The sequence below is a fragment of the Physella acuta genome, unplaced genomic scaffold, assembly GCF_028476545.2.
Source record: "Physella acuta isolate Inbredline_101_S28 unplaced genomic scaffold, ASM2847654v3 ptg000213l, whole genome shotgun sequence".
NCBI classification, from domain to species: domain Eukaryota; kingdom Metazoa; phylum Mollusca; class Gastropoda; family Physidae; genus Physella; species Physella acuta.
In genome coordinates, this window is record NW_026731732.1 from 118,481 (window position 1) to 133,866 (window position 15,386).

A 15,386-nucleotide genomic window follows, 5' to 3' on the forward strand; every position below is an offset into this window, starting at 1 on the left:
GTCTAGTAATCTGACACGCCACTTAACAACAGACTTTTGGTAGTCAGCCACCCCCCCCCCCCCCCCACGCTGTGATAAACGCCTGCCGAGCACCTCACCCACACAGCCGTCTTACACTCAGACACCCACGTCCAATTAAAGCCCATCCATGTCCCAAGGTCGCGGGGTCAAGGTTACCGGGATAAAAGGTTCCTAGTGTCCTGGGGAGAGTTGGGACAGTGCCAAAGGGTTAGAGCAGTAAAGTTGCACTGAAGACATGCAGATATACGATGACGTCATTCGCCAAACGAAGAAACTCGAACTGCCGATGTCATAAAAATCCTTTGAATCGAGAAAGGTTTGAGAAATACAGTGTGACTGCAATGTTTTTTTTAAAAAGTAAAACATCCTTATTTAATTTATTCTAGGCAAGAAAAGACATGGGAGTTAGAGATGGTGTGGGTAAAGTTATTTGATGGTGTGGGTAAAGTTATTTGATTGTATGGGTAAAGTTATTTGATGGTAGGGGTAAAGTTATTTGGTGATTTGGGTAGAGTTATTTGATGATGTGGGAAAAGTATTTGATGATTGTTTGATGGTGTGGGTAAAGTTATTTGATGATTATTTGATGGTGTGGGTAAAGTTATTTGATGATTATTTGATGGTGTGGGTAAAGTTATTTGATGATTATTTGATGGTGTGGGTAAAGATATTTGATGATTATTTGATTGTGTGAATATTTGATGGTGTGCGAACCACGCTAACCCCTACAAAACAACCTGAAACGCCTTAAGCGGAAGTAATAGAAGTTGGGTGCCAAATATACTGCACCACCTGATGTAGTCTTATTTTAGAGCATTTCAAAGCCTGTTATCACCAGTTTTAAACCTGTTTTTTTTTTATATATATTTATTCTGATTAAAATAGTACTAAGAAATCTATTGTAACAAAAATTTTAAAGTAATGAAAAAAATTCATTAAAAACGATTTAATAACAAGATTTTATATTATCATGGTATTGAATACCGTGACTAATATCTAAAAAGCGATCCAGGAAACAGAAAATGAATATTACAAACGGTTTTCTGTTTAATTATTTGACTCTGATGCTTATGATATTTGTGTGTATAATATTTTGCTTTTTTAATGTTGGTATTTTACCGTTTTACTATTTCGTTATTGAGTCGTTAAAAATTAAAACCAGGCTTTGGTGGGGAACAAAGGCACAACATAAACTTCATTCTGTGGTTAAGGCCTCTAAAAAAAAAATCTCGGGCCTCTTTGGCATGCCAGTCCACCCCTGGCTTAGTGAGTTCATTGTTGACGTAAGGCCTAAGTTAACATGACTTACTTTGACTTAGTCCTCTTTTCTCCTTATGGAGCATATTGCCTCCACCATTTCCTTCCATTTCTTCCTATCCTCGGCTATTAATTTTGACATCTCCCAAGACATCCCTATTGGCTTCAGTTCTTCAAGAAGACTCCGCCTCCAGGTCTGTCTTGGGCGCCCTCTCTTCCGCTTTCCCTGGGGGTTCCACTCAAGCGCTTGGCGTGTAACATTTGTGTGAGCCTTTCGCAGTGTGTGACCCACCCAGCGCCACTTCCTCCTTCTTATTTGCACACCTATAGGCTCCTGCCTAGCTTTCCTCCATAGTTCCAAGTTCGGCACTTTGTCCTGCCATCTCAGTTTCAGTATCTGTCTAAGGCATCTATTCATGAAGGTCTGTATCTTTGCTGTGCTTGCCTTGGAGACTCTCCATGTCTCTGCTCCATACAGCAGAACTGCCTTGACATTAGAGTTAAATATCCTAATTTTTGTGGTAATGGAGATGGCCGAACTTTTCCATATGGGTCGCAGGACTGTGAAAGCGCAGCGGGCTCTATTAACTCTAGCGCGTATGTCCTCCTCTGTGCCTCCCGTTTTGCTGATCTTGCTGCCAAGGTAGACAAACTCTTGCACATCATTTACCTGTCTTCCGTCTATTGACACTGGAGCCTCCTGTTTATTGTTAATTCTCATCATTTCCGTCTTTTCTTTGTTGATCTTCAGACCTACGCGCTGCTAGATGGCTCCTAATGCATCAACTTTTTCTTGCATGTCCTGTAGCCTGTGCGAGAGTAAGGCAAGATCATCTGCAAACTCCAGATCTTCTAGTTTCCCCGTGAGTGTCCACTGAATACCTTTTCCAGAACTGGCATAGGCTGTGCGTGTCACCCAGTCGAGAACCACCAAGAAGAGGAGGGGCGACAGCAGACATCCTTGTCTCACACCTGTATTGACCTGGAACTCTTTAGACAGTTTCCCTGCATGGCTAACTTGGCATGAAAATCCATTGTAAAGTTGCTGGATTATTTCCACTAACTTAGCAGGTACACCATAGTGTCTCAACAGATTCCATATTGTTTGCCTATCCACACTATCAAAGGCCTTCTCAAAGTCAACAAAGCAGATGTAAAGCGGGGCTTGCCATTCTATCGTCTGTTCTACAATAATTCTAAGAGTGGCTATCTGATCTGTACAAGATCTTTCCTTCCTGAATCCTGCTTGTTCCTCTCTTAGCTTAAGGTCAACCGCCTCTTTCATTCTGTCCAAAATAACTCTGGTAAGGACTTTACTTGGTATGGACAACAAGGTAAAACCCCTCCATTTTCCACACTGAGATAAGTCACCGTTCTTAGGCAACTTCACAAGGGGGCCCCTTTTCCAATCGGTTGGGTTCTGTCCTGTGTTTCAGACCAGGTTAATTAATTTATGAAGTCGATTTACTACTTCTTCCCCACCTTGTTTTAATGCCTCTGCTGGGATATTATCCGGTCCAGCTGCCTTGCCACTCTTCAAACTATTTAAGGCGTTGAGAATTTCCTGTCTGGTGATTTCCTCAGTATTGATGTTAAGGGGTTCCCCTGGCTCCAGGTCTGGTGGATCTTGAGGTGCTGGACCGTTTAGTAATTCCTGGAAGTGCTCTCTCCATCGTGCCAATTGTTCCTCAATTTACGTTAGAAGTTTACCATTTTTGCTCCTCACTGGCCTGTTGGGATTGGTTTTCCTCCCACTCAGAGCTCTGGTTGTTGCATAGAGCGTCTTGAGATCTCCCTTACTGGCAGCTGTTTCGGCCTGCTCTGCCATTTCATTTATAAACAATCTCTTGTCATTTCTTAGTTTCCTTTTCACCTCTTTAGCCTTTTCGTTATATCGAGCGGCTGCTGCTTGTTTTTGTTGCCGTGTTAAGTTAACATAATGAGCTGAAAACGGTTCTGATACAGTCCCGCTAACGAGACTAAGAGATCAACTGATTCTAAATGTGCATTAAGAGGGAGAAAAGCGTTGGTCTCCTCCTAAATATTACTAAAGGTATCCAATAGATAATGTAGTGAAATACGATTTTCTTTAAAGTAATTTAAATACTAGTGTATTATAATATATTTAAAGAAAATGTTTTATTTTCCCTTTTTAGAGCATTATTACAATAAAAACTTGTTATTAAAACGGGTTTTAAGCAATTATTTAAATGTTTTATTTAGCTTGCATTTGCATCATCTGTCGTCAGTCTGTCTATCTGTCGTCATGGATCGAAACGGGCGAGGGAAATTTCGGGTACTTCTAACTGAGAGATTCGTTAAAAAGTTGGCACGTAGGTCAAGACTTGAAAACAATGCAATCTGACATTAAATTTGGCTTAAGTAGATGACTTATTTTTATGAATGAAAAAAAACTTTCTGAAATTAGTAGAATGTCTCACTACTAATATTATGCAATATTATGCGCGTACTGTAATGTTCATTTGGTTCGCAATAGTTTTTATGAATGCAACTCTATTGTATTAAAAAAATCAAAATTCTGAAAAAAAAATGCATATAAACACGTTTTAATGGCAAATACTAGAAAGTAAAGGTATCCAATAGATAATATAGTGACCCACGCTTTTCTTTATAGTAATTTAAATAATAGTGCATTATTTTATTTATTTAAAGAAACTCATTTCTTTTCTCCTTCTTAGTGCATTATTACATAAAAACTTGTTATGCAAACGTTTTCTTATGCAATTTGTTTTGTGTGTAAACTTGAGAAGACCGCTAGTCATAAATGTCACACCACCTGGGATGCCTTTACACATCCTGAAGGGTTGACAAAGCCGTTCTGTTACGGTCGACTCCCTGCAGCTCAGATATTGCACCGGAAAACGCCAGCATTGTTCCACCGGTTGATGGTGGAAACACATACTCCTTTAGCCCGGGGGTGGAGATGGAGCCGGCGGTAAAATGACCTGATATCTGATAGCTTTGAGATTACCCAAGCCTATGTCCCCCGTGATTACGTGATGAGATTTTTACTTTTATTTTGTATCAAGTCTAGAGACGGAAATACATTTTTAATGTCGCTGATTCATGCGCAATTTTTCTCTGTCTTGAAGCCAATTGGAGATTTACACGATGTTATTTGAGACGTAGTCGCGGGATATCGGGGAGACAAACATGGACCGCGACAACTTGGCGGCGACCAAAATTGTTTGGTGGACTCTTTGTTGGGTATTTCAATAAATATTTATGATTTATGAAGCTCGTAAGTCTGAATTTCGAACTGATTTGCATAATCTAATGCAATGCCGACATGTTACCACAATGGATAGATGAGAAAAAAAAAGAAAATTGAAATTTTTTTTCGCTGATTTTGTCCTTGTCGACCTGTTAATCGGCAAGTTAGTTCAGGTTGAACAGACCGGTCCATCTGAGGTCGCTGTCAGGCAAGTGGTACGTTGGTCAGAGATCGGCGTCAGGCAAGTGGTACTTTTGTCAGAGATCGGCATCTTTTCCCGTCAGTGTCTAGGAACAATGGAGCCATCAGTGTCCTAGAAAAATAGCTAACTTTATACCAGTGTGGGTATTTGCCTGTTAAACCCATGTAACAGTTAACTTTACACCAGTGTGGGCGTTTTTCCGTTAAACCCGTGTATCAGTTCACACCAGTGTAAGTTTTTGCCTGTTAAACCCATGTTTAAGTTAACTCTACACTAGTGTGTAATTTGCCCGTTACACCCACAACAGAGCAATGAATAATGCAGGTTGTATTGCCAGTAGCAATCTACACCTAACCAAAAGCATATCGTTAACATTCACATAGCCCTCGACATAATTATACAACACTAACTCTAATTATAACCCTCGCATATTTATCGTGTAAGGCATCACCAAAAACAAAAAACCCCGTGGAATACATTTTCTACACAAGCCAAGTTCGTTTATTTTAACACATATATTTTATAAACGTCCGTATATTATATTTATTAAAATGCAAAAAAAAATTAAAAATGCATAAAATAAATACATAATAAAATGGATTATTATGAAATTACGTTTCAAGATAATTTCAGTCTCCTATTCCAATCCACGTCGGGGGATAGTAATCAGCTTTATTGAAGCCTCTATCAATCTTGGATCCAGCTATTGGGTACCTGTTATAATACACCGTGATCCCATTGGCCAGCCAAGCCGCCCACCACCCGTACGTCCCTGTGGAGATGACCGAGTGAGTTGTGTTCGATAAAATCGCCAGGTGAACCGTCTGGACGTCAGGATTCAGGACGATGACGTCAGTCATATTTAAATTAACCCTGCACCAATCAAGATCGTCGCTGCCGACGATGAAAACAATTTGATTGGTCAATATCGATCTGATTAAGTTGAAAGCTTTTATAAAATACGATCGTGAAGCTGTTACAAAACCTTCCCCCTTGTTTTTAGCAGTTAAAAAATCTCCTCTCCTGACATGGACCCCAACGAACGTACAATTTTGACAATCTTTCAACAGGTTCTTGTAGAAGGCTTCTGATTTTTTCCTTATATGTGGGTGGAATGTAAACTCTCGTCTGATCTCGTCTTGAATGTTAAGAAAATACTTCCACGACTGAAATAATCCTTGGAGAGAAATGTTGGTTTTCGGTAGGTGGAAAACCTCGGGGTCAAAGGTTGCGTAATTTTTCACCGCCTTGACTTGCCAACTGAAATAATTATGTTAATTCTTTGTTGATGAAAGCAACAAAAACGCGTCGTTGTGTGAATATAAAGAAAAAATAATTGTATGTATTAAAAGACTCAGTTGTTTTATGATTGTAATATTACTCTAATGAATGAATGGATTCTAAATTAAGTTACAATATAATTACGATTCGGCTATAGCGGGGAGGACCATACAATAATTTAAAACGTATGGAACAGTGTTTCTTTCAGGTATCTCTTCGGGGGGGGGGGGGGGGGGGGCACGTCTATCAGAAGCACGTCTAGCGCCCCTCCCCCATTCCTCCAAACGAAACAATATATAAAGAAAAAATATACGTTTACCAGTGTCCCCCCCCCCTGCCCCCCCTCCCCCCACCCCTCAACATTAAGACACCCACACATGGTTTTATAAATTATTAATATGAACATTTAAAAAGTGGAAAATTTTTGACGATTAAATTTAAACATGTATTCGAAGATATCATTATATCAGCGTTCAAACGGGGAGATAACAAATGTAAAAACGTTTGCATAGGGGATAAAAAAAAGTGCGGAGAACGTCTGGTCCGATATTCTCGTCTGCGATAAGAAAAACCTACCCGGTCACGTTGACCCGGCTGTTCACGTGACTGACTGCAAACGTCTGCCCCAGGGTCTTCCCGCTCTCAATAAATGCCTCTCTGTGTTGAGCTCGTGCAATGCCCAACATGGCGGCATAAATAAACATCTGGTTGCCTAGGCGATATTTGAGGTTCTCTGTTTTCACAGCTATAAATAATTTCCCACTCTCATCCTCCACAGGATTCGAAGATTTCGTGGGACTGATCTGAGTTTGTGTGTCACTTTTTTGGATATCCTTCACCGTGTTGTTCATGTATATTATCCTGATGGTGTTCAGCGTCAATGCTAAAGTAGGCGATGGAGGAGAGATCGCCAAATGTCGTGAGGTTACTGAAGACGCTGATCTTTTCCACGTCAAACTAAATTAAAAACAAGCAGATACAATCAATAAAAATTCCGTCTGCTTTGATTTGATTATCAACTTCTACCTATAACTAACCCACGTTTTGCTTAAATGAATAAGATTTGCATGAATGTAATTTTTTGATGAATGAGTTTTAAAAATTTTAAAGTGCTTATAATTTTAAAAATTACCGTACTTAGTATAATAAATGGAGGCAGACAGGAATATGACGGTGGTTAAAAACAGGAAAGTGTGTAGTTGTGATCTCATAAGTCGTGACAGATTCATGTTTTACAATGTCGCTGTCTAGCAGGAAGCAGTTCACCGGCAGTCTGTTAAGGTTAGAGGAAGAAAATAGCACGTTAATTTAAAAAGCAACACAACATAATTCACTATCAGTATTTTATGGTTATGTATGCAGCATAGGGTAAGGGCTGGAGCCCAAATCTCCACAACAGCTATCTTAGCGCGTGGGATCCAGAGTTTCTTCCAGGCATCTTCCTGGGGGGGGGGGGGGGGCTCTGCCCCTCCGAAAAAAGTTTACCGCCCCCCCCCCCCTGGACGAAATAAAATTTATATAGAAAATATATACTTTTAACAGTGTCCGCCCCCCTCCCCCAGAAGAAAGTCTACCGCCCCCCCCCCCCCCTGAAAATTTCAAGTGCCCCCCCCCCCCGGAGAAAAAAAGTCTGGAAGAAACACTGGTGGGATCCGTTGATTGGGCGCCTTGCACGGTGGAGCAGGGGTACTACTTTATTCAACGGTCAAACTGTTCCCCAACAAGAACTGTAACACCTAACATCGTTTTAAAGAGCGCCATACAATCGGTCCACGGTAGGCCACAATACTCAGAGACTAAACCCACCCACGGGTTGCACACTGCGCCCCTACAGATATGTAAGTGGTGGCTCTCGAAAGTGTTCGGCGACGCCTCTGACACTTGAGCGGTGATATACTCAATATTACAGAGAACGATTAACGTACTCTCAGGTCTTTCATACAGTACGCCGTAGGGCATCTAAGAGCCAACATAGTGCCAGTGCTGTTTACACTTGGAAAAAAAAGAGATCGCATATCTAAAAACACAAAATTGATAGTATTTATACTTCGTCACTCTGGTGTGTAGGACTAGATCGCAGCAACACACGATGGGTATGCTAGCTCTATATAAATCACAATAGACTTACATTAGTCCTATATGATGTCACGTGCATGTCCATATAAGCATGCAGCAATATTATCCAATTGTGTGCGCACGGATCATATTTTAAATCCACCACCACATCATGTGCAGTTTGTCGCCACACCCTAAGTTATCGCCACCCACACAGCCACACCCTCATGTTGTCACCAGCCACACAGCCACACCTTATGTTGTCACCAGCCACACCCTCCAGTTGTTGACTCCGCCCATGTAGGCCTACATGGTACAACCTACCTAAACAAACACTGAAACAGACTCGATACGTTCATTTGTCTAACCTGTGCACTCGCTAACGTGTCTAACTAAAAGTGTACACGAAGAATTTTACGTTCAAATGAACCTAAAATTACACGTTACATTTCTTATCAACCCTCAATAGTTGGACTACAAAAACAATTACATTTCCTCTAAACCCTCAATAGTGTAACCTTACACAACACATTACATTTCCTCTAAACCCTCAATAGTGTAACCTTAAACAACACATTACATTTCCTCTAAACCCTCAATAGTGTAACCTTAAACAACACATTTCATTTCCTCTAAACCCTCAATAGTGTAACCTTACACAACACATTACATTTCCTCTAAACCCTCACCTTACTTCATTACATTTCCTCAATTCTTTCAATAATTGAAACAAATTACGAGGCCATGAATAGTGAGTTCGTGTGTTAAATGAAACCAGAAAAAAATATTTTAATTATTTTAACAATGTGGGTTTTTTTCGTCGCATATTGTATAAAGCGATCGACTTCATTGTTAATATTTGTTGTGTTATGTATCGTTATCACTGAAGAAAGTTGGCGAAGACTGAAGCAAACCCTGTAGAAATTCATGTACCCTCATCCAATCTTGTCATACACACTTCCATATTACCTCGGTTTTTTTTCTTTTAATTTTATTATTAAATAAACTATAGACATAAAAAATGTCCACAAAACAGAAAAGTTTTAAATCGACAATTGTGGCTGGACATTGGGTGTAGTGATTTATTTATTTATTATTGTTTTCTTTTATTCCTTTATTTTGTTGGTAAATTAACATTGATTTGAAAACCTTATCAAAATGCCTAGAGAAAAAATAAACCATTCACCAATACGATTCATGGTTTGCTGTGCGTCGCATGAATATACGTAACTACAATAGTGTGTGTGTGTCTGCGTGTGTGTGTCTGTGTGTGTGTCTGTGTGTGTGTCTGTGTGTGTGTGTCTGTGTGTGTGTGTCTGTGTGTGTCTGTGTGTGTGTCTGTGTGTGTCTGTGTGTGTGTGTGCGTGTGTGTGTCTGTGTGTGTTCCAGTCAGTAGATGGGTTTGTTCCAGTGCATGTGGAGGTGGGGGGGGGGGGGGTGGCTGAAGGGTGGTGGTGTGATTGCCTCAGTGGGTTTTTTTAAATGCCATACGACGTGTAAAAAAACTGTCTCGATTTCGCAGAATAAAATCATTACCATATATGGCCATAGGTGTAAAATAAGCCAAACTAATCAATCTTTCCTTTTTATGACGTAACTAGCTTAGCCTCGCTTTGAAGTCGACAGACAAAAGTCTGGATTTTTTTTCTTTTATTTCCTATATTCTTTTACATATTTGATTTCATTAGAAAATAGTGCAATCTGTTTTATTTTCGTTGTTAGATAAAGTTCTTACATTGTTAAACTATTTAAAGAACAAACTTACCAAGTAGACCCTTTTTAGTGTAATCCAAAGGAATATAGAATTATGGTAAGTTGGTACTTGTTTAATATACTTGAATACTTTAATTTTCTAAATTGTTTAAGACATGTAATGATCGAATCTAATGATGTTTCTTAATAGCAATATAAATCACTCAATCAATCACAATGTTTTATTTGATTTATTAAAATCGAATTATACCTACAAATATAAAACACGAATATTCTTTAGTAAGTTAGTAAACCAGTATGTGCTTTTATCTTTGTAAATCTTGTGTAAAGCATGAAATACGCTCTCCAGTTTAAGAGATTAAAAAGAATATTCTGACACTAAAAAAACAGCCAACGATATAGGAATTACTTTGGTTTGTTTCGTCGTGTGCACAGATTTACAACTTTAACGCTGCCAAGACTGATCACATTGTATAAGATCTTGTTACAAAAGACATGCGGCTTAAGATTTGTCCCGTAGTCTGGGGTAACTTTATTACATCTTGTTAGCACGAGATTTCTCTAACTGAATAATTTACCTAAACAATTCACGACATCTTAAAATCCTATCAACATTTAATAGTTTAGACTTCAAAAATAGGATACATTTCTTGTAAAAATGGCGATAAAGTCGTTTAAATTACTGCACTATTGACAAAAACGCTTTGTTGCAGTTGTTTGCGTTTAGATAACAAGTCAAGCGTCTTAATTCAACTCTTAAATTCACAGGTTTTTTTGTTTTTTTGTCCAACTTGTCTATTTTTAGATTAAGATTCCAACTGTGAAATAGGATCATACACTTAATACGTCAAGCCAGGTGGGGAGGGGGGGGGGGGGGGGGGGATAGTAGGGAGTGTTCAGCAAAATGTGACTTTTGTGAACTTTTCGTGCGGCGTTGGTGTGAAAAAGTACGCTCACTTGTTAAAAATAACACCAAAATATTTTAAATCACACACAACGTTTTACCTGTACACAACATACGAGCTGTTAAACAACAGTATTCGTTTTTAAAAGAAAAATAAAATTAGCAATGTACAATAAAAACAAGCTTTCATCGTATTTTTGTATTTTTCAAACATTTTGTTTTATTTTCTTCAATATATTTTATATTCTAATTTCAACATTTTAAATAAAGACAATTCGAAAAAAGAATTCACCAACGTGTAAAGATTTGGTGAAGTGCCAGCTACCCACACACAACACGCTATTGAATTGAGAATGTCGTAAACTTTTAGAAAACTTTTCTTTGGACGCTTACATCCGGGACAACGAGTGTCAAAATAAGACATGTGAGGGAAGGTCGAAAATTGTTGGGTGGGGGGGGAGGGGGGGGGATAATCTCTACACACATTTTATTAAAATATCCGTGCAAGTAAAACAAAACTTCAAACAGATCTTGCAAATCCTATTAAAGACTCCTGCTCTTTCATAAATTACTGTATTATAGGCTGTTTTTTTTAGTGTAAGAATAAATTCCTTTATGATTGGATGTTGTTGTTTATTTTTTTTTAATTGTAATAATTAATTCCAGTATTATAGTCTGTTTTTTAATGTCACCGTCAGTGAATTTAGTGTCACTTGCTGTAAATTTAGTGTCACATGGTGTAAATTTAGTGTCACATTCTGTAAACTTAGTGTCACATTCTGTAAATTTAGTGTCACATGCTGTAAATTTAGTGTCACATGCTATAAATTTAGTGTCACATGGTGTAAATTTAGTATCACATGGTGCAAATTTAGTGTCACATGGTGTAAATTTAGTGTCACATGGTGTAAATTTAGTATCACATGGTGCAAATTTAGTGTCACATGGTGTAAATTTAGTGTCACATGCTGTAAATTTAGTGTCACATGCTGTAAATTTAGTGTCACATGGTGTAAATTTAGTATCACTTGCTGTAAATTTAGTGTCACATGGTGTAAATTTAGTGTCACATATTGTAAGTTTAGTGTCACATGCTGTAAATTTAGTGTCACATGCTGTAAATTTAGTGTCTTATGGTGTAAATTTAGTCTGACATGGTGTTTATTTAGTGTCACATGCTGTACAACTATCAACGTGACTTCAGATTTGTTTGATGAAGGTTCCTTTTCTTCTTCAGCGATAACAAATTCAAAAGTCGCTTATTATTTAGGCTACAGATGTGACATATCTCAAATATTTCTTGCTTTGTTTTCAGATAGCTATTGTCTAACATATTTTTTGTTAACAAACATGACATCCCTAAAGCACTTTTGTTTACACATGCCTAAAACATTTTCTGTTTTTATTTACAGACATGATATGCCTATAAGGTCCCTTGTCAAAAGCCGAGTTAAGTTCACATTCATCACTCTCAACCTTTCGGTGTTGGCGTTTTTCTTTCTTCTACTGTAAGTCCTTAAAATTATTCGCTTTATTTTTAAGGCAAGAGAATTTAACGACACGGGTAGATAAAATTAACATTCATAGGGATGTTACGTGTGCTCCTAGAAGTATATAATTTTTACTCCATGTATCAGTTACATTGTCGTTTATTTTGAAAACAGAATTGGGCAACCTGGGAATTTAGCCTCTTATCTTTGTGATCTATTTATACATTAAGATTATTCAGAATTAAAATTATTATCATACTTTCGAGGACGTGAACAATTATTATGGCAGTTGTAGTTCCTGATTAACCGTGTCCTGTTCTCATTTAGGTTCAGCGACAGTGACAAATTTCTGACTGCTAGACTAGCATCTGTAAGAAAATATGGCCCACCAGCCCTCACAAATGAATCTTTGGAAGTTCAGACAAGGGAAGACTATTTGGTGTCTCTCCTGGGTGATCAAATGTTTCTGTACGCTTCACTGCTAGGTATAGCTCGAGCTAAAAATAGACAGCCCTTGATTGAGGGTGGTGAAAATTTACGAAAAATATTCAACATTTCCATTACGAAAAACTACATTCGTGCTTCAGGGTATGTTATGTTTGTGAAAGGGTTTCTTTCAGATATTTTTCTACGAGAGTGAGGGGGGCACTTTAAACTTCTCGGGTGGGAGAAGAGGATGCTTATAAACTATATATTTCCATTAAGTATATAATATATATATATATATATATATATATATATATATATATATATATATATATATATATATATATAATTTCGGAGACACCCCACCCCTTCCTCCGGGAGACAAGTCTGGAAGAAACACTGTGTGAAAATCCAGCTAGACTACATTTAGTTCTCCCACAATCTCCAGTTTTCTATCACCAACCCTAGACCACATTTACTTCTGCCACAATCTCCAGTTTTCTATCACCAACCCTAGACTACATTTAGTTCTCCCACAATCTCCAGTTTTCTATCACCAACACTAGACTACATTTAGTTCTCCCACAATCTCCAGTTTTCTATCACCAACACTAGACTACATTTAGTTCTCCCCCAATCTCCAGTTTTCTATCACCAACCCTAGACCACATTTAGTTCTCCCACAATCTCCAGTTTTCTATCACCAACACTAGACTACATTTAGTTCTCCCAAAATCTCCAGTTTTCTATCACCAACCCTAGACCACATTTACTTCTGCCACAATCTCCAGTTTTCTATCACCAACCCTAGACTACATTTAGTTCTCCCACAATCTCCAGTTTTCTATCACCAACACTAGACTACATTTAGTTCTCCCCCAATCTCCAGTTTTCTATCACCAACACTAGACTACATTTAGTTCTCCCACAATCTCCAGTTTTCTATCACCAACACTAGACTACATTTAGTTCTCCCACAATCTCCAGTTTTCTATCACCAACACTAGACTACATTTAGTTCTCCCACAATCTCCAGTTTTCTATCACCAACCCTAGACTACATTTAGTTCTCCCACAATCTCCAGTTTTCTATCACCAACACTAGACTACATTTAGTTCTCCCACAATCTCCAGTTTTCTATCACCAACACTAGACTACATTTAGTTCTCCCACAATCTCCAGTTTTCTATCACCAACACTAGACTACATTTAGTTCTCCCACAATCTCCAGTTTTCTATCACCAACACTAGACTACATTTAGTTCTCCCCCAATCTCCAGTTTTCTATCACCAACACTAGACTACATTTAGTTCTCCCACAATCTCCAGTTTTCTATCACCAACACTAGACTACATTTAGTTCTCCCACAATCTCCAGTTTTCTATCACTAACGACTTCTCCCTTCAGGTGGCCCGTGTTGAGTACTTGGAGAACTGAAGCTGCTCACGCGGAACTCCCGAGGATAAACCTCACCCTCAGGGGTCAGTATCAGTCGTGGAAATATTTTCATCTCGTCCAGGAGGAGATTCGACGAGAGTTCACGTTTCACCCAGAGATCCAGAATTTCGCCAACCAATTCTACAAAAACCTCAGGAGATTGTATCCATCGTTGACGTTTGTTGTGACGTTTGTTGGTGTACACATCTACAGGGGGAAGGTCCAACGATCGGTAGCCAGGAAGTTAATTATAGCCCCCTTATCTTACTTTACTAAAGCCATCAAATTAATGAGGAGCTTGCTGTCCGGTACAGCTTTGTTTATCATCAGCAGTGACGACCCGCTGTGGTGCAGGGAGAACTTCAGTGACCAACAGGACCTGATTGTCCTAGACTCAGGTCCTGCTGCAGGACATTTGGCCATTTTAGCCAGCACAACTCATCTGATCATCTCGACTGGATCGTTCGGCTGGTGGGCAGCTTGGCTCGCTGATGGAGCTACCATCTATTATAACAACGTAAACAATCAGACGTCAACAGAAAGTGAATATTTCCCTCACAAATGGATTGGTATAAGAGATTAAAAAAATAGTTGAAACAATAAGGTGAATACCACATTTTTAACCTACAGTTATTGAAAGATAACTAACAATCGTATACTTATTTATTAACAATTTTTTTCAAAAGTATTATTAAAATAAGTTATGTTCGTTGAAGAAAACACAAGAATATATTTGACAAATTTATAAATGGTAATTTAAATTATTCCTAAACAGAAAACCAAGTTAGCAGTTAGAACATAAACATAGCTATGAAGGCCTTAAAGGAGTAGGATTTTCCTAGACCATGTATTTTATTCATCATAACGCTATAGACTGTGTCCAATCCAGGGCACAACATAGCAGTTTAAAATGTCTACTATATTAAAGCTGTGTCAAATTAGCTGTGACCATCGATAAGAGAATCTAAAACAATAAGGCTGATGAATTCGAATACTTTTTTTATGGTTTCGCTTTAAACAATTTTCTAGCGGGTTAGAGTCTTTTTGTTTAAGATTTTGATTTAGACTAAAGCATTCGGTTACAACTTGGTTAGTTCTGCATTGGATTTTGCTCAGGGGAAATTTTTTTAACTTGCAATAAAGTTACAGCAACTGTAAACGCAGATCAAAGTAGATAAAAAGAATGTGGGTGTTCTTTCAAACGCTCTCACCCTAAGATTTTAGAAATAAAAATATTGTAAAAGTGAGAATAAAGCAGTGGCATAGTAAAGGCGGGGCGGGGGTGCGGACCGCACCGGATGACGCCATTTAGGGGGGTGACACCAATGCACAATATTACAAAATGTTTTGGAGACAATGCTCT

The 15,386-nt window shown here is 38.4% G+C and overlaps 2 protein-coding genes across 2 annotated transcripts; one reads left to right on the top strand and one right to left on the bottom strand.

Moving 5' to 3' along the window:
• Positions 1-5,302: 5,302 nt before the first annotated feature.
• Positions 5,303-6,944, bottom strand: LOC131937583 (galactoside alpha-(1,2)-fucosyltransferase 2). Its single transcript, XM_059295122.1, has 2 exons — positions 6,573-6,944; positions 5,303-5,975 (listed from the first exon to the last, which is right to left on the bottom strand). The coding sequence occupies exons 1-2, from the start codon at positions 6,845-6,847 to the stop codon at positions 5,345-5,347; spliced, it is 906 nt and encodes a 301-aa protein (XP_059151105.1). The 5' UTR covers positions 6,848-6,944; the 3' UTR covers positions 5,303-5,344.
• Positions 6,945-9,779: 2,835 nt separating this feature from the next.
• On the top strand, positions 9,780-14,621 carry LOC131937555 (galactoside 2-alpha-L-fucosyltransferase Sec1-like). The gene is made up of 4 exons (XM_059295086.1): positions 9,780-9,861; positions 12,081-12,176; positions 12,486-12,746; positions 13,994-14,621. The coding sequence occupies exons 2-4, from the start codon at positions 12,088-12,090 to the stop codon at positions 14,604-14,606; spliced, it is 963 nt and encodes a 320-aa protein (XP_059151069.1). The 5' UTR covers positions 9,780-9,861; positions 12,081-12,087; the 3' UTR covers positions 14,607-14,621.
• Positions 14,622-15,386: the final 765 nt, after the last annotated feature.

Bases quoted from the DNA above. Each gene is read 5' to 3' on its own strand.
- LOC131937555 (XM_059295086.1), top strand. From the start codon at position 12,088: ATGCCTATAAGGTCCCTTGTCAAAAGCCGAGTTAAGTTCACATTCATC. The intron at 12,177-12,485 runs GTAAGTCCTTAA...GTTCTCATTTAG, and splicing joins GCGTTTTTCTTTCTTCTACT to GTTCAGCGACAGTGACAAAT. The intron at 12,747-13,993 runs GTATGTTATGTT...TTCTCCCTTCAG, and splicing joins AACTACATTCGTGCTTCAGG to GTGGCCCGTGTTGAGTACTT.
- LOC131937583 (XM_059295122.1), bottom strand. From the start codon at position 6,847: ATGAACAACACGGTGAAGGATATCCAAAAAAGTGACACACAAACTCAG. The intron at 5,976-6,572 runs GTAGGTTTTTCT...TAATTATTTCAG, and splicing joins AGCCGGGTCAACGTGACCGG to TTGGCAAGTCAAGGCGGTGA.